Source organism: Tyto alba, unplaced genomic scaffold (genome assembly GCF_018691265.1).
Source record: "Tyto alba isolate M040663 unplaced genomic scaffold, T.alba_DEE_v4.0 Super-Scaffold_11, whole genome shotgun sequence".
NCBI classification, from domain to species: domain Eukaryota; kingdom Metazoa; phylum Chordata; class Aves; order Strigiformes; family Tytonidae; genus Tyto; species Tyto alba.
Window position 1 is genome coordinate 2123630 of NW_024881273.1, and position 20834 is coordinate 2144463.

Consider the following 20834-nt stretch of genomic DNA (forward strand, 5'->3'; position numbering starts at 1 on the left):
ATTAGTTACATACTTTTATAAAATATTTATCATTTACTTTCCTATTCTCTCCCAATTATCTGGCACCTGACCTGCAATTTGTGATCAAAATTTTCCTTGTAAGTACTGCCAGAATGAATTTAAGAGCACTTAAAGCAAACAGTATATAAAAAAAAAAAAAAAAAAAAACAAAAAACTGGAACACCTTCCATTTTACATTACTGTAAGAGACCGAGGCTGGAATGCCACCTTCACCTTGAGCCACGCACAAGTGAAGCAAGGCAGTTGTAACTACGGCTGGTCTCACTCTATTTCCAAGAGGCACCTGCTTTCTGGTGTTTAGATCACCCACAGCCACACAAAAAGCCAGAGGGTGAGCAGAAAAATCAGTGTCAGCTGTGAACTTCTTCGACTGTTTAAAACAGCAGTTACCTTTAAGTCAGCGGCAGATGTGACACCTTTAGGACTAAATTTAAAGGGGAATACAACAAAAAATATACATGTGTTTTCAGGGCAGAAAAGAGAATAAGCATGAGAACAGGTATACAAACTAGAGAGGAAAAGAAACTTTTCCCCATTCATATCTTTCTCAGCTTTTGTACTCCAGCTGCAGTTCCTATAGCAATTCCACAAAACTGCAGTATATCTGATGAACACACCAGATACAAAACAATACAGCAATATTAACTAAATTACTGAAGAACAGTGTAATTCAAGAAGCTACCTTGGACAGCAGAGACAGAAAGCTTGTCATGCAAAATAAACTTATATCCTCTATCCCCGAAAATATAAGAGCACTAAGTATAATGCTAAAAATCATTGAAATATGGAGGTAGCATGTAGCCAAGACACTGAGGTGACTGATTCACTGAAAATAACATATTTTCTGTTTCTTTTCCTCTGGCTTTATGCACAGTTTAACAATAATATCCAGTATGGGTCAGTTTAAACATACAAAGTTGTACCTTCCTGGTTTTCAGCAGCAGCATCTTAGTGTGGGTGAAAACTGGAATTTGTAGCACAGTCCAGAAGCTTTACAATGTACTTCGCAAAGCTGTGTCATGACAAATAAGCCAGCATTCTTTAGGACTCTGAGCTCTTTAGTCTTTGACATCTGTGAGTTTTTTACCTTCATAATTCATATAGTGTACACTTACTGTTTTACAAACACACAGTAAGTCCTGGAAAAAGCCTGAAAAATGCTTCAGCACAATGCTGTCATTACAGGCAGTCATGCCAGGTGTTTCAGTCTGAGCAGCACAAGAAATGTAATAGCAAAAGTGATGGCACACTGACAGACACGTGGGAAAGGAGCTGTGGTTTGACTTTTTCCAAGCACATACATACTGCCTGTATTTCACTGTGGCTTGGGCGGGGGGGAATGCGTACAAGGAAGATCAACCACTAGCAACCTTTTTCTTCTCACATATCACGTGATTAGTCTGCACAATCATATGTTTGATCTTTACCCACCTTCCCTGTTCAACACACACTCTCAAATGCAACAAGAAGTATTTTGCACTCAAAATGAAGCGAGAAAGCCAGTGGAATACTGCATGTGAAAATAAATATTTAAGATGACTAAAGAGAGTAATTAATAAAAAATAGCAACTACAATACTAAGTTTTCTGTTCATTTTAAAACACTGACAGGCCCAGGTGTTCCCACTAACCTCAAGATCCAGACTGAGAAAAAGATATCACTATTTGGAGATAATGCTCCCTCAAATCTCCCCGCCACTCCTCCAGGAGGAGAAGCTCCAATCTCAGGAAGCTGAGTGAATCATTAGACACTGTATGCAAAACCAGGCATCAGACAAAACACAAGAGTTAAGCTAATACAATCCTTGTTAACAATCCTTAACAGATTCATAGTTATTCCCATCATCGTTTTGCTTTTAATCTTAATTTGAACTATCTGCTCAGAGGACAAAACTCTAATGTCAGGCTCTTGTAATAAGCAAATTCTCCAACCCCAGAAACGTGAGGCAAGCCCTGGGAACCCGTGGTTTATAAAAGAAATGCTGACACTGCCTTAGCTAGCCCATCACAAGAATGCTGCTGGAATGAATTAGCTGTGAATGGCTGGTTCATCCACGCTCCAGGCTGATGCTCCATCAGCATCAGGCGCATTTACGCACTGTCTGCTCCGGGGAGCCAGGACAGGACACGCAGGACACTACACAGGCTGGGATAAAGGCAGTGCAGCCAGAGGCTAAGCAAACTCCGAGGATGATGCTCTATATACTTCTGGAGTTCCTCTCTCATTAGGATTCAAACAGAAACAGAGAGTTACGCTTACCAGACAAACATAGCACTTTAAAAATACGCTGTGAAAGAACTGAAAAAATACGAGTTACATTCGGTGCAGGCTACTAAAAGCTGCCTGCACTTGGATTTGGAAAACGAAAGGAAACCTCTATGCCAAGCTCCATTTGTTAATTTGTTTACTATGTACACAAAAATAAGTTTGCTCAGGTCCTTGACCTTTTAATGTTAAGTAGAAGCCTTTCAAAAGAATACAGTGTTTCTGTAATTTAATCAGCAATGGGGAAATCCATGCAGTTATGCATTTTCTAATAAATTAGTCAAAAAATCTTGGAAATCTCATCAAGTTGTACTTTAACAAAACATGTAAGTAGAATAAAATTGGGAATATAGATAAAGCTGTATCTGTATCACAATACAGGTAAGCAGTACTTGATCTCCAATTTGTATTTAAGAAATAAACACGATCTTGTCTCTCTTTCATGATCTCTTCCCCCCTCCAAACCTCTCTTATTATCTCTTCCCTCTCTCTAAAGCATCTCCTGAGCATTTTTTGTCCTTCTCTTCCTCTCCCTCAAAATGCCTTGAACAGGCAAAACTACACAGATGAAAACCACACCGTCAAGTTCCACCAGTTCGATTTTCACTTGATTTTGTTTTTAAACCAACTTAGCAGTCTGTTTGTTTACACTCAATTTTCATCCCTAACTAACACAACCAGCCCTTAAAAATTATCTTCTGGGGATGTTTTAAGCAAAACAAACACATCCTTGCAAACGGAAAGGAAAAAAAAAGAAAAGCTGAGAAACACTGAGGTTATCGTGTATAAAGCAAATAAAGATGTCTGGACGCAATGAAATGGCACCTTTTAGAATCCACCGGGAAGCAACAGGCACCAACCGACACAGCCAGGCCGCGGGGAGGGAGAGCGGGCGCCTGGCCGGTAAATCAGGCTCAGTCCCCGCGGAGCCCAGCGCGGGAGGGAAACCCGGCGGCTCCGGGACGCGCCCCGAGGGGTCCCGGGGCCGCCGATGGGCTCCCGGGCTGGAGGGGCGGGAGGAGCGAGGCGACACCCCCTCGTCCCCCCAACCCGGAGCCGGGGCGAGGGCTGGCGAGGACGGGCCTGCCCCGGGGCTCGGCGTCCGGTGGGAGCCGGGGCGGCCCGACGGCCCCGCTCCCGCGCCACGGCCACGGCCCCCGCCGGGCGGAACGGACAGCGGCCGGGGGTGGGGGGGGGGGGGCACCGGAGGGAAACACGGCCCGGAGAGGGACGGGCCGGTAAGGAGGCCAGCTCCCGCACGCCAGAGGCGGGGAGCGGCGGCGAAGCCCCGGTACGGCGGCGCGGGGGCGGAGGGACGCGGCGGAGAAGCCCCCGGCACGGCAGCGCGAGTCCCACCTACCCCGGCCGCCGCCGCCTCCCGGTACCGGGCCTCGGGCCGCCGCCGCTGCCGCCCACCACGTGACCTGGCGGAGGGGGCGGGGCGCCCCGGCAGCCGTTTCCGGGTGCGGGGCGGAGGGCGCGGGGGAAGCGCTTCCGCCCTTCGAACAATGCGGTTCCGAGTCGCCGTCCTGGGCTGCGGCGGCGGCGGCTGTAGGTCCCGGCGGGCTGGCGGGACGCGGGCGGCCGCCCCGGAGCGGGACGCGGGTCCTGCTCCACCACCACCCCCACCTCCTCCCTCCATCCCCGCCGCGGGCCGGGTTCGGAGAGCGGCCCGGCGCGGCGGGGCGCGGGGCCGGGCCCGGCCCGGCGCTGGGGCGGCGCGGCCGCAGACTCGGCTGGCGGCTCACGGCGGCTCTCCTCCCCTCTCTAGGTCCGTAGCCGGAGGCCGCGGCGGGCGCTGCGGTAGGAGCGGCCGCGGGGCCCCGCGGGGGGACGCGGCCCGGCGCTACAGGTACCTGCCCCCCTTCCCCCCCCGTTCCTGCCGCGGGGCGCGAGCAGCGGCATCCCCCCCGCTTTTGCGGAGGGTTTCGCGTTCGGGCGTGGTTTTGAAAAAGCCGCGCGGGCTCTCGGCTGAGTTGTCCCGGAACGTCGTTTTTTTTTTTTTTCCCGGTGGTGGGGAAGTAGGCGCATAGGAGGAGGCGGCGGCCATCTGCGGCCGGTGAAAGCGGAGGAAGCGGCTCCGTCCCGGCGGGAGGAGCCCTGCCCGCTCGGCCGGCTGACGAAAAGTTAGGCTTGGTCTGCCAGCCTCCCGACAAAAAGAGGGTTTGGGGTTCATTTGATGGCTTTTTTTTTTTTTTTCTTTTAATTTGGAGGTTAATCTTAGTGGAAACTGAATGTGCGTCAAGGCAAGTCACTTCTGTTTTCGGTTTCTCGCGATGTGACTCTGAGCAATGCTGAGTGGCTGGGATACTCGTGTCTGGTTAGCAGCACAACAGCGTTACCTTGGCATGGGCACTTCAACTGCATTTGTAGCATAGTATCCCAAGGTGGGAAAAACAGGCTCATGAGTAGACTTCCTTCATCAGTCCCAAGAGAAAACACAAAGAAGCCGTTTGATAATGCCTGCAATTCACACTGTGATGAGCTGTTGCTATAGTTTATATTTGCCAGAGGTTATTGTCTCATAAAATTAAACCTTTTGCCTTAGAAATGGGGATGAGTCAGGCAGCACTGAAGACAGGATGACTAAGAGACTGGCGGCTCTATTTTCTGTAGATTCAGCAGAACTGGTTGTACTGCAGAACGATGCATACCCCTGTTTCCAGACTTTCTGTGGTCCCTTGTTTCTGAATGCTTTTGAAATCCTTTTCTGATTTTCATATGTCATCCACTGGAAGATATGCTTGATGGGCTCAAGTAGTGAGGAGGTCACATCTCCAAAGGATGTCTGATCAGCAAATTGAAACAATGCTGATCATCAACAGATACTTCTAAAAACATTCTTCTTTGAACCCTGGCCTTGTGTACTCATTCATTTACACCAGCTACCACTCAATTTCCTGTTGTGTACACTAAGCTGATACTTCATGCCCCAAGAGAGCAATATCTGCTTTTATCTATAAACTTCAAAGCTTCCTTTCAAGCTTTATGTGGTGTTTGTAATAGTTGTGAGGTGTAAGATTTGCTTTGTTTTGTTATTTTATCTCACCAAATCTTGCATCATTTAGTCCCCTGTGATTTCTTCACTTCCTGCAATCCCAGTTTTCTGGCAGGATTGCATGAAGAGTGTTTCACTGAGAATCAGTGTAGTCTTACACGTTGTTAAAACAACTGTTGAAAGACAAAAGATTGATATTTGTTTTATGGAAGATCCACTGTTCTTCTTTCCAAATACTGTCAAACAAGAAAAAACCTCCTAGAGGAGTAATCTTCCAAAGAAGACCAAAACCAAGCTTTCCTATGTTCCCCAGGTATTCAAAACAGGGAGCCTAGAAGGCATGATTTTATAATGAGGGGGTATATGGAAGATTTTTTTTCTGTGATCTTTAAAAAAACAAAACAAAACACCACACAGCAAACCAACCCCAGCAAAAAGACTTAAAAACCAGTGTGTTCAACCCAGTGCTGCAGATACTGCAAAGCTTGCATAGTCCTTCCTGCTAAAAGACTGGCTTGCCAAAATTACAGTTACTGCCAATGAGATGTGTCCTAGGGCAATACTTCTTTAAGTTGTGGAGTGTCCTAGAGGAACTGTAGCCATTGTTCCTGGACTATAAGTGTTCTGAGCAGTATATGAGAGATGCGGAAGGTTAGGAGGGATGTTTGTGTGTCTGGCAAGTGCCGGGTTCTGTCTCACCTTGAATTCATTTGTTATGAAAGCTATTTAGGCATTAAAGGAAATCAAGAACCAAAAGCTAAAGGAACGTCATTGTTACTGGGTAAAGACAAAATCTCTGAGGAGTTTTAATATGGAAGCAAAGCTTAACAAGAGCTAAGGCTGCTAAAAATAGTCCCACAGTTTCCCTTTAAATTCCAGACAAGTAGTGTGGAAAACATTCTAACTCTTCAGGATACTGACTCAGGAGAATTTCTGTCATATTGCCTCTACTTTACATTCAAGCTGTATTAAAATAATAAAAGGTAAAAGATATCATAAAGCAAGGTGTAAACTTGATTTTTATCACTTTTATATTGTAACGGACCTTAGTATTTCTCTAGGATAAAACATGACATCTGATTAAACACACATATTATTACTTTAGACCCTTCTAACTTGCATTTAGAAAACAAAAAAAAAAAGTCTCACCTGTTGTTTTTTCTTGCTGCTTTTCCCTAGGTGTGCCAAAATGTCAGAAAGATCAGATATTCTTCACTTCAAGTTTGACAATTATGGGGATTCAATGTTACAGAAAATGAACAAACTGAGGGAAGAAAACAAATTTTGTGATGTCGTGGTCCATATAGATGATGTTGAAGTTCATGGGCATAAAATTGTATTTGCTGCTGGCTCTCCCTTTTTAAGAGATCAGTTCTTACTAAATGACTCCAGAGATGTAAAAATCTCTATACTGCAGAGTTCGGAAGTGGGGAGGCAGCTGCTTCTCTCCTGTTACAGTGGCATTCTGGAGTTTCCTGAAATGGAACTGGTAAACTACTTGACTGCCGCAAGCTTTCTGCAGATGAGCCACATTGTTGAACGATGTACACAGGCCCTCTGGAAGTTTATAAAACCGAAGCAGCCACTGGAGAGCAAGGAGTGTGAACAGCAAAGTGACTCCTCTGAGCTGAAGGAACACCAAGGAGACGATGACTCTCTGCAGCAAGATTCACCTTGTATTCAACCTTCAGAAGACAGTATGGACATGGAGGACAGTGATATTCAGATCATCAAGGTGGAGTCCATTGGGGAGGTAACAGAAGTTAGGAATAAGAAGGATCAGAACCAGTTTATTTCTTCTGAACAAACTGCACTGCATTCCTCAGAGCCTCAACACTTTCTTATCAACTCCACTGTTGAAAACAGAGCAAGTGAAATAGAGCAAAACCACCTCCACAACTATGCCCTTTCGTATGCTGGCAGTGATAACATCATTCTGGCCTCTAAAGATATGTTCGGACCTAACAACCGAGGCATAGACAAAGGCCTCCAGTGGCACCATCAGTGTCCAAAGTGCACAAGAGTATTTCGGCATCTGGAAAACTATGCTAATCACTTAAAGATGCATAAACTCTTTATGTGTCTTCTCTGTGGCAAGACATTCACTCAGAAAGGGAATCTCCACCGGCACATGAGAGTGCACGCAGGCATCAAACCGTTCCAGTGTAAGATCTGTGGGAAAACATTCTCTCAGAAATGTTCCTTGCAGGACCATCTCAACCTGCACAGTGGGGACAAGCCCCATAAGTGTAACTACTGTGACATGGTTTTTGCGCATAAACCTGTTCTGAGGAAACATCTTAAACAGCTACACGGTAAAAATAGCTTTGACAATGCCAATGAAAGAAACGTTCAAGACATAACGGTGGACTTCGATTCATTCACATGTAGTGCTGCTACAGACAGTAAGGTCTGTCAGCAAGCTGATGCAAGCCAGGTACTGGATGCAGGGAAGCTGCCTCAGGCTGTGCTCAGTTTAAGAAATGATAGTACCTGCGTCAATTAAGCAATTAAAACCAGCCCTTTGTAGGGATTGTGATTGAGGAGCAAACAGTTGGTTTGGGCTCTTACCTAAACTAGTGGTATGTCCTGAAAGGCTATGGATGGATGGATGGATGGATGGATGGCAGGTTGGATTGCAAAACCTGGCAGGTCTTCAGCCATCATTCTTAGTCTTACTTGATATTTTCTGTGAATAGCAATCTTCCTTCAGGTTTCTGTCTGTGTCTCTACTGTGGATTATGGGGTTGTTTCATTTCTCTCTGATTAGGAGACTCAAGACTAACACCTTTTGAAAGACTGTTGCTGTGGGCTGCAAGTAAACCATCTGCTGTACAGTTAAAGGCCTCTCTGTGTCTGGGCAGATGGAGGAAAGAGCAAAGAGGACAAGTCTGTGAGATAACCCGATTTTTTTTTTTTTTTTTTTTTTTTAAGCACTGGATAACTGAAAGCACTCCATATAGTCAAATTTTAAACTTACCTCTTAAAATTATCTTTCTTTGATCTTACCCCTAGACCCCTACAGTTGAAATGAAGTATTTTTGTGTCACTTTTTTGCCCTTCCTGAACTATTTCAAGAAACTTCTGCTGCCAATCAATGCTATCTTAAAAGCTCTCAGGGTTTTTAACCTCAACATGCATTATGAAAAGAGAAAACCCTAAATGATTTGGCAGGGTTAGCTGATTGTTGCATAGAACTGTTCAAAATGAGAATAAATTGCAGCTTGGGACTGTGAGAGCCCGGTGCCTGGAGTGCAAGTATGACCTATTTCTTAGGCTGTCATACCTAGGATTTTTAAAGGGCACTTATCAGTGTGTGTACTGAGACAAACTAAACACTTGCTAAAAGTTATCATCCATCTTCCATCAAGTTTGCATCACATAAGCCACAACAGTTGTTGGTTTTAGAGCAAAGCTAGAGTGGAGAAATACTGCTTTTTGACACTGTGAAAAGGATCTGTTTCAAAAGCTGCAATTTATAACAACTCCATGTTTTTCTTTTTTTGTTTGTTTTTATTTTTTTTGTTCCCTTTAGTTCTTGTATAGCTCTCCTGGGTATCCAATAAGGGCCATGTGTCAGTTAACATGAAAAAAGAAACAAAAATACGTGCCATAGGAACATTAACAACATAAAATTTTTTGATTTCTTGGACGTTCAAACAATACTTTTTTTTTTTTTTTTTAAGTGACCTGCATAGTTCATGACCCTTAGTGTTTTACAGAGCCTAGGATGAGGTATAGGTAGCACAATTTCCATAGGCTAATATATCAGCTATTGACTGTACTCAGCAATACCTCTTGTATACCGCCTTAAACATCACATGTAGCGGGAATGGCATGTTAATTGGGATTCTGGGATTATACCGTATTGCTTCTCAAAAGTGCCGTGGAATTATCCGCATCCCAATCAGGCTGAAAGAAACTAATTTATCCGAGGAACACCATTCCCAGTAGAACAGCACTCTTATTGCATTGAAGTGTAGCATAGACTAATAATCAAATGGCTGATCCTCAGTAGAGAACTGCTGTTTGTGTTTGGAATAAGTACTTCTTCCAATGCAGCTCTTTTCCACAAGGTTTGCCATGAGGCTGAGATTATGCTTCCTACCTAGAAGTAGTACTGTTTGTGTGTTTGAATGAGGGGGTGGGGGTGAAAGGCTGCTATTGTATGGTTAAAAATGCTAAACAGGTATGACCAAAGGTGTGTTAGAGCAAAAAATGTTTTGTATGTAATTATCAAAAGTTGGTCTTGATCTTCAGATATGTGTGTGTAGAAACCAGGATTTCCTTACGCAGGCATTACACTGATGGACGATAAAAAACGTTAATGTTGCAGAACATTTTCATAAGTCCACGTACTTTCAAGTAGAAAAGCAAGGTGATTCTGTGAATCAGTTTTTGCAATTGAGTTCTTAAACTACTGTACTTGACTGTTATATGAACTATTACATGGACAGCTATGAAGTAAGCAATGGAAGTGGAGTCAGGGCATTACATCTTTCAAGTTGTAGCAAATATATTTAGGCCTAAAATCTAACTATTTGGAACTGTTAAAAATTATTGTTCAGGTTCCTGGGGCAGAAGATAGGTTTGCATGGGAAGAAAAACTGTTTTCTCTTAAAGTCACCCGCTTTCAGAATTGTTTTGAACTAAAACTGACCATGACAGTTGCATCTGACACTTGCATTCTGTCTTCAGGCAGAATCTTCTGTATTGTTCAAATGTTTTGATGATATATTATTCATTATATGGAATTAAGTTATAGTGCCAACGTCAAAATGAAGATAGACATGGTGAATAAGAGTTTGCAGAGCCAGGTCAACGTGCTGTAAGGGACTAGTGAACAATTTAACCAGATATGAATATGGACACGATAAAGAAAATGGTCTTCTGCCAGAGAAACGAATAAAACTGTACAAATGCTAGAAAAAGTGGCAGCAAGATGGACAGTACTGAAAGCTTTGTCTATCTGGGAAGTTTTTTTTTTGTGGAATTACGAAGCTGTAACGTTACTGTAAGGAGAATACAGCTTGTTGAAGTAGCTGTGGGTGACCTGAAGCTGATCCGAAGAGACAAGGGGTTTCTTAAGAAACAAAAAAATTACTTGGTCAAGATATATAGGTTTTTCCATCCATGCTGTGCTGTGGTGATGTCAACGTCTGAGAAGGCTGAGACGGGTGGCTGTTGAGTTAAAAGGCTGCTTGTGGTCATGTGGTGAGACCATGGCAGAAATAAATAGGAAAAAGCAGAAATGCAGAAGACTGCTTCTTCAGTGAAAATGGACACATCTGTTGGATGAAAAATGACTTCTTGCTAATGTCTGTGCTTTTGGCCTAGCAAAAGGCTGCAGACCAAAAGATTTATGCAGGAGACTCCATGACTCCAGAAACTCTGGAGATCTAAGAGGGCAATACACTGATGGCACTGTGCAAAGTGTGCTGGTGGTAGAGTTGATTTAAGACTTGCCCCTATGTGGAACAGACAAGTGAAGAGCATAGAAGGGGTATTAGCAAAGAAAAATCTGGCAAATGTTTCTTCTCTGAATTACAGATTTAAATGGTGTGAGAATTATTATAAATGGAGTATACAGAGGCAGCTCGATTATAGGATAAGAACCTAATTGTCCATGTATGTAAAATGTTGTCTTCATTGCAATGTTCCAATTAGTGAAAGACTAGATCCATTGGTTGTTGCTACTGATGCTGCATATTCAGATGAGGACTATGACAATTATCATAATCTGTGTGTTAATGTGTAGAATACTATTTGCTGGTAAGTGGATAGTCTCACAACTTAATGTGCTGTACAACTTCCTGCATATCCTAAAAATAACTGAAGTCTATTACAAAAATATTTTAATAACTCCTTGAATATATTAGGATTTTTTTTATGTTGGCATTTTATTTATTTATTTTATATAGAAGAAGAAGATCTTAGAACTCTTAGGTTTACCAGAGGTTTAGGCTCACCACTTTTCACAGTGGTGGTAGCTTGTGTAGCATGTGTTCCTGCAGCATATGGTGCAGGTGCACAGCCTCCTGTATAGATCAGGGATGAGTCTTTCCTTAATTTATTTTTCTTTTAGAAGACATGTTTTTCAAGTTAGTAACTGATAAAATTGAAGTGTCAGTCTTTTTCTCCCCTAGATTTCTGGCAAAACTTAAGATAGCTACCGCTGAACTTTTGTTTAAATAACTTAAATTGTGTGGGGCTGATTTCAGTTCTGGAGTCATTGGGAGGAGTAAAGGCGAGGAAGGAGAATCAAAATGTGATACAAACAAACCGTTGAGAGTATTCTAAAGTCACGTTAAGTCTCGATTTTTTTTTTTTTAAAACAGAGGAGGGGGAAAGAGCCGGCCCTCCTGACTTGGTAAGGGTTGAGAAGGCAGAATGGACGTTTTTCCTTTGGGATTGTAATAATCGACGGACTGAGCATTAGCTACCTCTTCAGTGACTGGGCAAAAGTCTTACACTACGTACTATAATTACCAAAGCAGGCGGGTCGGTGGCTGCGGGTGGTTCCTCCCCGCTCAGGGGCCGAGGGCCGCGGAGCACCCAGCTGCGTGTCCCGGCGGGGCGAGGCCGAGCCCCCCCCGGGCAGCCGCTCTCCGAGATGCCTTACGGGGGGGTGGGGGGTTTGGGGGGGGGGGGCCGGCCCGGGCCGATACGTTGCTACCTCTACCGGCCGTTTGGCGAGGCGCGCCCCGTTGCCGGTGCGGTGCGGTGTCCCCCGGCGGCAGCCGCTGTAGCAGTGCCGAGTCTTCTAATAAACGTGCTGCTAACTCTGTCTCCCGCCGCTTCTCATTTCCCGCCGCGGTAACGGCGCACCCAGGGGTGCGGGGGGGAAGGGGGAAATGGGAAATGGGGGGGGGGGGAAATGTGCTGGAGCCGCAGCCGGAAGGGGCGGGGGGGGGAGGAGAAGCGCTTCCGGGGCGCTGCGGTACCGGCGGCGGAGCACGCACCGGCTGCAGGGACCGGCCGGGCCGTGGCCGGTGAGTGGGACCGGGAAGGAGGGGTGTGGGGGGCTCCGTCAGCCCTCTCCGGGGGGGCTTGGGGGTGGGGGGGTGTGAGGCCGCGGCTGGGTCCTGCCGGCGGGGGTGGCCGGAGCTCGGCGTGACTCTCCCCGGCCGTGCCGGTGCCTTCCCCCGCAGGAACGGCGCCATGGCGGCGGACTCGGAGGTGCTGCACTTCCAGTTCGAGCAGCAAGGGGATGCCGTGCTGCAGAAGATGAACCTCCTGCGGCAGCAGAACCTCTTCTGCGACGTCTCCATTTACATCAACGACACGGAGTTCCAGGGGCACAAGGTGATCTTCGCCGCCTGCTCCACCTTCATGAGGGATCAGTTCCTGCTCAATCAGTCCAGGCAGGTGCGGATCACCATCCTGCAGAGCGCCGAGGTGGGCAGAAAGCTGCTGCTGTCTTGTTACACGGGGGCTCTGGAAGTCAAAAAGAAGGAGCTGCTGAAGTACCTCACCGCCGCGAGTTATCTCCAGATGGTTCACATTGTGGAGAAGTGTACGGAAGCTTTGTCGAAATACTTGGAAATCGACGCTTCCATGGAGAACAGTAATCAGGCTGCGGAGAGGTGTCATTCCTCAGACGCCAAACTGAGAAACGGGGATGAGGTTTTAGATAAAGATTGTGAGATCATTGAGATCTCGGAAGACAGCCCAGTGAATGTAGAATACCCTGTGAAACAGGAGAACGGGGACACCTCGCGGCCTGCAGTGCAGAGCTTGATCTTGGAAAGAAAGGACACAAAAACCCCAGAAATATCAACAGTTGAAATCGGATATAAGGATGACGAAATCTGTATCTTCAGAATGGATTCTATGAGTGTGGCGAATGTAGAAAATGACCATTATCCTCAGCCTTGCACTTCCTCTAAAACAAATTTATACTTTCCAGAAACCCAGCACTCCTTGATAAATTCTACAGTTGAAAGCAGAAACACAGAAATGTCAGGAAACCACTTTCAGACTTTTGTCAGTGACAATCCAGAAGGAACTTCTAGTCTGGTGAATGGGTTTCAGAACCTGGATGATTCTGGCAATTCATGGCGGCACCAGTGTCCCAAGTGTCCGAGGGGATTTCTACATCTGGAGAACTACCTTAGACATCTAAAAATGCACAAACTCTTCTTGTGTTTGCAGTGTGGCAAAACATTTACGCAAAAAAAGAATCTCAACAGACACATTCGGGGGCACATGGGTATCCGCCCCTTCCAGTGCATGGTGTGCTTGAAGACCTTCACTGCCAAAAGTACGCTTCAGGATCACCTGAACATACACAGCGGTGACAGGCCCTACAAGTGTCACTGCTGCGACATGGACTTTAAACACAAATCTGCTCTTAAAAAGCATTTAACTTCTGTTCATGGCAGGAATAGCAGTGACAAAACAAACCTGAACGCTATTACAAAAGTTAAAATAGACTATGATTAACAGGTGGGTGGATGTGGAGCCAGGCTCCACAGAAAGCTCCTGGCTAGTGAAATTCTAGACGAAATTCTAGATACAGATCCCCATGTAATGGAGAGAAGCACAAGTACGCGGCTGGTGATCAGAGACAGGCCTCGAGCAGCAAACTTGCCTGCTGCGTTAATGTTGCTATTGCTGTAAGAACAGAAAAGGTGTTTACTAGTTGAAAGTAAACTGCAAAACACCGGCAATTATTTCATGCTTCTCTTCTATTATTCTGGACGCATTCTGATTGTCCCCCCCTGCCCCTCCGATTACCTTTTACACTCCCCTGTTTGAAGGACAGACACTGCCGATTTTCAAACTGTTACTGATACTGCAATAAGCTGAAGCCTGAGCCATGACGTTCCTGATCTATAACGGCTAAGGGAAGGGATGTTTGTATTTATTCAGTGAGCCAGTCATTCCCACACAGTTCATGTACCACTTACGGTGAAACCATCTCCTTACGTGCCCAAACTTTGCTAGATCTTTCAACAGAAAGAAGGCATGTTTTCATACTCAAGTCTGTGATGTTTAAGAAAGAACACACAACAAACAAAAAATAATCAAGGAAGCTTTCAAATTGCCTCTTGCAAATAGAGAATTGGTAAAAGAGATAGAAACAAACAGTATTGTCTTGCAGTTCATTTTAAACTGAATAGTCTCATTAGAAGGACTTGCTTTCAGTTTTATGAACGAGTTCTGAATTCTTCTAAACTTCTTTCCTCCGATCATTTTTTTCTGTCATACCAATGTTTTGCACCTGTATTTCACTAATTCTGATTAAGTTAGTCCTGTTTGTTGAGTTGTAACATTTGCCTTAATTTTTTACAAATTTTAGATACGTACAATAATGTGAAAAATTAAGCCGTGTGCTGTTACATAATAGCAGTTTCTACGTTAATTTGAAAACCAATCCTTTCTGTCTTATTAGGAGTGGCTTAAACATAGAGGTCTCATACTCTAATTCTGTGATACAGTAAAACAGTAAATACGTGTGTTTGGATAGGAGTGTTTGTGCATTGTCAAAGGTCATTTCAGTTTCATCACAACCATCGGAAGCCCTGTAACGCAGAATCTTTATCCCGTACCCGTCTTTGACTGGTATATGTCTTTTCCACTTAATGTTATATGAATAAAGAGTCAAATCAGTTGTTAATATGAGATAATGTTACTTACATTAGATTCTCTTCCATTAGCAAAAAGCAGTAGTTCTTAATCTTGTCTGTATCACCAGGATACAATTTCTTTCAAGTTTCAGAAGTGCTGCTATGAAGTTCTTGCTCCGAGTCCAGAAGTCTAGCCCATGTGCTCCATAACCTGGCTGGCTTTAAAATACAAGACAATAGTTTTTAATGTCAGTTAACGGGTTTCACATATGTTCCTTCCATGTGTCTGTGAGTGCACCAGCCATTGCTTGGGGTTTTATTTATCACCTACGTGAGGGGTTAGGTGTGTACAATATCTACCGTGCCGTTTCTTACTATTATCTGTAACAGGCATGGTCTGCTGTGCCAGCCTTATTACTGTCTTCATTTCTTAGAAATTTCAGTTGGAGAGTTTATAAAAACTTGTTTCATGAGTGTTTTTTTAAGCTCTTCATCTGATATTAACAACACTGAAAGTACGTATTAGTTGATTGCAGCAATATTTGCAGGTCCCAGTTCACACTCGGCCTTGTGGTAGCCAGCACATGTCTCCCTCAAAAACCCTGTAGTCAAAATAGGCAAGTCGTGTGTTCTGAAGCTGAGCACACCACTAGCACTGCATTCCTCCAAAAATTCACAGAAATGTCTGACTTTACATAGACAGTTGACTTGTGAAGGGCTGCATTATATTGGATCTCTGGAAAGGCGTGCATGCCAAGCCTGCATACCAGGGTGTCCCTGTGAATAATGACAGGAATGACACCCCCGGAGTAAGTAGCTCATGTAACTGGGAGTTAAAGTCACCTGGTTTATACAGTACTTTAAGGATAAGGCCCAACCTTTCACCATCTCTGCTGTTATTTCATTTGCAATTTTAGTTGATCATTTGCTTTATTTTGGTGATTTTTATAGTAATTGTCACAGCAATTACTGTAGTTAAAAGGTTTGGGAGTCATTTGTGGTGCAGCCACCTGACATTTTGCAAAAAAATTGCATTTTATAGCACAGTCTTCTGTTTGCATTCAGTAGTCTGTCACTATTTGCAGCCTTTTTGACTTTGTGATAAGTATTGTTTGCTTGGTTTTCACAGAATACCATTAATTTTTGGTTCCCAATTGCATAAAAATTGTCTTGTTTTCAAAAGCATGCTAATACCTGCACTTGCCCTGACTCTATGTACAGATGTTAACTTGGGTATACGTACAGGTTTGTGTGTAGCTTTTTCATTTGTGTCTACAGACTTACTTAAAATAAATTCTTTCATCGTTGGAAGAGGTCATAAAACAAGGAAAAAGTTTACTTCCCTACCCCTATCCTTTTTACATTGGGCTGCTATTACTGTAGTTCAGTAAATAAATGTATTGTGTATTTATGGGACAGATTTGGTTCAACTGTGCTTAAATTTGTTCAGTTGATAGGCATTTTTAGCAGGTGTATGATTATCATTGGTAACACTTCAAAAGATCGTTCCTTGGTTTTTGTTCGATTGTTTTTTATAGGTGTATGCTGGGGTATTTCCCTGCGTGTCAAGAGGGAATGGGAGGCTGATCTTTTGAAGTGCATCTTCTGTGGGTGCAGGATTGCAAGTTATTTTGGTTTGCTCTTGTATTGCATGTAAACACGAGAGGGAGTTGTGTTGTGTGATGGGCCAACAGCATGTTCTCTTCAGTGGCTAGAGTGTCTTGGTAAGCTTTGTGAACAAAAACTGATTTTGTGCACATGTTCACATTAAAAGTGTTTCCTCTCCCCTTTGCATACATGTAACCACTCATCCTGTCAACACAATAAATTAAATGCAAACAAGATATTGTTTCACAAATACATATGCTTTCTTTCTAATCACAGTTAAATAATTCTGTGCATACCTTAGTATTTAGTATTTTGACTTGCTATGATGTTGTAAACCAAATACAGTGTTCCAGTAGCAGTCATTTAGGAACGCGTTTCTTCGGTCCTTCAGAAGGGTCTGTCTGACCCGCTTGCCAGACGAATGCTTTCTCCTCAGAAATCGTAACTCTACACCGCCTCGGCCTTGGTTGAGAAAACTGTTTTGATCCTTGTGAGTGACCACAGACGTGAGGTGCCGCTCCCGGGCTTTTCTCTGGGATGGCGTGTGGTAAAGCCCCGCCACTGAGACGGCCGCCGCGGCTTCGGCGGGGCGGCCTCGCCTCCTCGGGGAGGAGCGGGGCCAGCGCCGTGCGCCAGGGACGCTCTCCGCTCCTTCTGAGCGCCGGTCGTAATGAAGTTATCCATTAAAATTTTAAAACGAAAGGGAACGATGGACGCTAAGCGCGCTCGAGGAGCCTCTGAGGCGCCACCGAGGCTAGGCGCGCCGCCAGGGGGCGCGGGTGCGCGGGTGGCGGCGGCCGCCGTCTCTATGGTCGCTCCCGGAGGGTGGGGGGGTGTGGGGGTGTGGTCACGTGCGGGGCGGCGGCGGGCGCGGCGCGGCCGTTGCGGCTCTCGCGAGACGGGGGCGGGGCGGCGCTCCCGGCTGTCAGCGCGATGAGGAGGCGCCGCCGAGGCCCCCGCCGCTGCCTCCGCCGCGCCGCGCCGCGCCGCCCGCCCCATGGCGTCTGAGAGGCCGCGGCCCCCGCCTGCTCCCGGCCCCGCCGCCCGCGCCTCGCAGGTAGGAGCGGGCCGGGGCGGGGACGAGGAGGGGACGCGGTGACCCGCCCTCCCCCCCCCCCCCCCCCCCCTCCCTTCCCGGCGCTGCGGAATCCGGGGCCGGGCCTCGCCTTGGGCAGCGCGGCCTGTCAGCACCCCCACCCCCCCCCCCCGCGCCCCGCCGGGTCCCGGCTGCGCCACGAGGGAAGGGAGCGGGGAGGACGGAGGCGGGGGGGCTGCCGGCCTTTCCTTTCTCCCCCCCCCCCCCCGCCGCCGCTAGGCCGCCGGGCCAGCCCGGGGGAACGCGGGGCAGCCATTTGGTGGCGGCTCCGAAATGCCGGCGGGAGCCGGGGCCGGGTGGGCGGCGGGGCCGGCGGCTGCTGACAGCGGCCTCGGCGGAGCGGGGCGAGGCCGCGGGGAGACCCGCCGGGGCCGCTCCGCCTTCTCCGCCTCGGCAGCGGCCGCCGTTCAGGCGTTTGAGGCTCCCGGTTGCCTCGGTGGCAGCCCCTTCCGGGAGGCCGCGGCACCGAGCAGCCTGTTGTGTGGCGGCCTCCAGCACGGCAGAGAATTGCAGAATAATCGGGAGTATTCCCGCTCCTGTGGAGCTGGGCTTTAGGGTGATGGTGGAGAAGAGTCATGGTGGAAAATAGGCCCTAGAACTGCACCCAGTGTGTGACGCTTAAAGTGTCTTAAACAAAAAAAAAAAAGAACCAACAAAACAACCAAGCAGGAGAAGCATGTCTTGGTTCTGCGGATGCTTGAGTTGCGCTGAGGGTTTTAAGTTAAGCGTAGGAGTCAGCACAAAGCCTAGGAAAGGGCAGCGGTGTGGATGGGAGAGTGACGAGTATTCAGTTACTGTCAAAGTGGAATGGCATGTATCTTAATATTATAGAGGAAGACGATGACAAATTTTAGACTGACAACCAGGAAGGTTTCTGATGTAGGTGTGTGTCACTTGAAGTGTGAATTTAGGATTTTGTTTGGGTTTAATTTTAATTTCTGTACCTACTCTTGTGATCATTCTTTCACGCCCATTATAGCTGTATCGTAATGTTGAAGCAAAAATAAAAGCAGCTCTTCAGAATACAAGGGCATAAATTTGTAACTGTGGTAGAAAATACCTAATTTTAAATGAGAATCAACAAGTACAATTGTAAGTCTTCTGAATCAAAATACTGTTACTTGACCTTTGGTCTGTGTTAAACATCAGTGGAAATTCTCGAAATTGAAGTTTGTGTTCCTAGTATTATTCCAGAAAACACTGAATTCTTAATTTTTGAAATTAATCACTTTCCCGAGACCTGCATGCCTTTTTAATGAACATTTTCTTGTTTTGCAATGTAAGCAAAGCTTTCCACAAGAAAAGGTTGCTTACTAACTCATGTACCTGTCTGGTTTGAGGTCATGGCCATTTCTCTCAAAAATAATAAATTCTGACAATTTTAGTGTTAGTGCTTGAGATATCTCAAAGTCCCGGTCTTGAGTATTGATTTCTTATTTAAGGCTTTGTTGATTGACAATAGATAGAAGGTAATAGCTAGTAGCATTTGTTTTGTTAGGTGTACATTACATCTTGTTTGGTAAGATTTTTGTCTACCTCTTACTGGGATGAACAGAAGTGGTGTCTCCTTACTGACTGGACAGTCCTAATGAAAGGAAAAAAAATCTACATCCGTGGACATATTAAGCTATTTTGTACAAACTTTAAAAAGGCTTTCCGACTCCTATGGAAACATCTGTTTTCTTGCCTGTGTCTCAGAATGGAGTTAGTATTTCATTAAAATTATTTGAAAAATGTTAGAATATGGAATTTCTCTTTTATAAAATGTGTGGTTTAAACATGGAGGTCGTGTTAAGAAAAAGCATGGGGAACTAAGCTGTACATGAGAGTTCTTATTCTCTGAAAATATTAATGAAGAGTAAGGAATTCTTCAGTGTATCTTTTCTTGAAGTAACTGTGTCAAAATAGATCTGCCTAGAAATGGATTCCCTTTCTCTGATTTTGGTGGCAAAGAAAATTTTTTGTTTATTTGCCCTTTAGTTAGTCCTGAAAAGTCAATACTGTCGCAGGAGCTGAATTCATATCGGACTTGTGGCAAGGACAAACTCTGCTTTCAGTGACACCTATGAAACACAAAATAAAAAAAAAAAAAAAAAAAAACAAAACCAAAAACCACACAAACGAACAAACAGCAACAACAACAAACAAAAAAAAAAACGAGCAAAAACACCCCCCCCCCCCCCCCCAAAAAAAAAAACAAACAACCCACAGTAGCACTACATAAGTATATGGGAAACTTTTAAAGTCTAGTAACAGGATTTCTGCTAGCAACACTTGAACAGGAAAGAGCAGGTGTGAACTGTTGAGGATACACTGACTCTAGTGTTGATGGGGGAGGGGGGATTTACCTCTGAATTGATTGAAATTTGGCAGTCCCTGAGCAACCACGGACTTAAATTTGTACTAGTGAATTGTACCACTGTTCATAGGGAATTTTCTTCAGCCACGTTTTAAGGAGGCAGAGGGGATCTAAGCTTTGTTTTTTGAAGATAGCAAGTGAAGCATCCTGTAGGTGTTTTGGCAAAATGTAGTTTGGATAGACATATATATATTCTAGTATATCACCAAGATTTCTCCTGATAACTTTTCTGAGATTTAAATTGGGCTGTAGATGCTCCCAGTAGCATTAATGTTCAGTTAAAAAAAATGCATCGAAATACTAGCTTTAATGGTCATTAAAGACTGTGCTGTATATATAGAATTTGCACGTGATATAAAGAGATTTACATGTGACAGATATTATGGAATGTAGAAATAAGCAAGTACGCTCTGTAAAGAGGATTTATTTTAATTTCAAGCCGTCATAGCTGAATGATGCAAAGCTATTATGAGGATGGCCCTTTCCTAAGCCCTTAATTAAGCTAGTTTTTTAAGATCTATAGATGATGGCTGTTGAAGAAAAAGGAATAAAATATTCTGGCCCTTTCAGAGAACAATTTAATACTGATAATTTGATTATATGGACACTAAGTTTTTGACCCACTCAGGATGCTTTCAGAACTCTGTAATTCAGGAAGGAAGGTAGGCTTGGAAAAGCTACCTCCTTGTAGTGCAAGCAAATGATTAATCTGCATAAGTGGAAAATTTTAATGGAGATCACTTAAAAAAAAAAGAAATGAAAATACCATGATCTCTGCAGTCAACATTAAGAGCAAGTTAATATCAAGAACTCTTTAATTTAGCGATTAAAAGTCTATTGAATTCTAAGATTTAGGCTTAAATCCACAGTAAGTTTGTAATGGGACCATTTTAATTTGTGAAAATGCCATATGAT

The 20834-nt window shown here is 44.9% G+C and overlaps 4 protein-coding genes across 7 annotated transcripts in view; 3 read left to right on the forward strand and 1 right to left on the reverse strand.

Annotated features, from left to right (window-relative positions):
* Positions 1 to 3694, reverse strand: part of RABGAP1 (RAB GTPase activating protein 1) — a 75688-nt gene extending 71994 nt beyond the window's left edge. The window contains exon 1 of one of the 2 annotated variants that reach the window (XM_042786437.1): positions 3647 to 3694. The gene's annotated coding sequence lies outside the window, so the exon portion shown is untranslated. The remainder of the gene's footprint in view (positions 1 to 3646) is intronic. The other variant, XM_042786438.1, reaches the window with a different exon arrangement.
* Positions 3695 to 3794: 100 nt separating this feature from the next.
* Positions 3795 to 11146, forward strand: ZBTB26 (zinc finger and BTB domain containing 26). 2 transcript variants are annotated; one of them, XM_032982730.2, is made up of 2 exons: positions 3795 to 4138; positions 6464 to 11146. In XM_032982730.2, the coding sequence occupies exons 1-2, from the start codon at positions 3795 to 3797 to the stop codon at positions 7788 to 7790; spliced, it is 1671 nt and encodes a 556-aa protein (XP_032838621.2). In that variant the 3' UTR covers positions 7791 to 11146. The 2 variants fall into 2 exon arrangements, with proteins under 2 accessions (XP_032838621.2, XP_042642884.1); XM_042786950.1 differs by having other exon boundaries at positions 3820 to 3837.
* Positions 11147 to 12208: 1062 nt separating this feature from the next.
* On the forward strand, positions 12209 to 16698 carry ZBTB6 (zinc finger and BTB domain containing 6). Its single transcript, XM_042786976.1, has 2 exons — positions 12209 to 12276; positions 12436 to 16698. The coding sequence occupies exon 2, from the start codon at positions 12446 to 12448 to the stop codon at positions 13727 to 13729; it is 1284 nt and encodes a 427-aa protein (XP_042642910.1). The 5' UTR covers positions 12209 to 12276; positions 12436 to 12445; the 3' UTR covers positions 13730 to 16698.
* Positions 16699 to 17375: 677 nt separating this feature from the next.
* The window catches only part of RC3H2 (ring finger and CCCH-type domains 2), a 31023-nt gene continuing 27564 nt past the window's right edge, over positions 17376 to 20834 (forward strand). For both annotated transcript variants that reach the window (XM_042786477.1, XM_042786479.1), the window contains exon 1: positions 17376 to 17521. The gene's annotated coding sequence lies outside the window, so the exon portion shown is untranslated. The remainder of the gene's footprint in view (positions 17522 to 20834) is intronic.

Coding starts and splice junctions, on each gene's coding strand:
- ZBTB6 (XM_042786976.1), top strand. CDS start 12,446: ATGGCGGCGGACTCGGAGGTGCTGCACTTCCAGTTCGAGCAGCAAGGG.
- ZBTB26 (XM_032982730.2), top strand. CDS start 3,795: ATGCGGTTCCGAGTCGCCGTCCTGGGCTGCGGCGGCGGCGGCTGTAGG. Junction 4,139..6,463: donor GACGCGGCCCGGCGCTACAG/GTACCTGCCCCC, acceptor GCTTTTCCCTAG/GTGTGCCAAAATGTCAGAAA.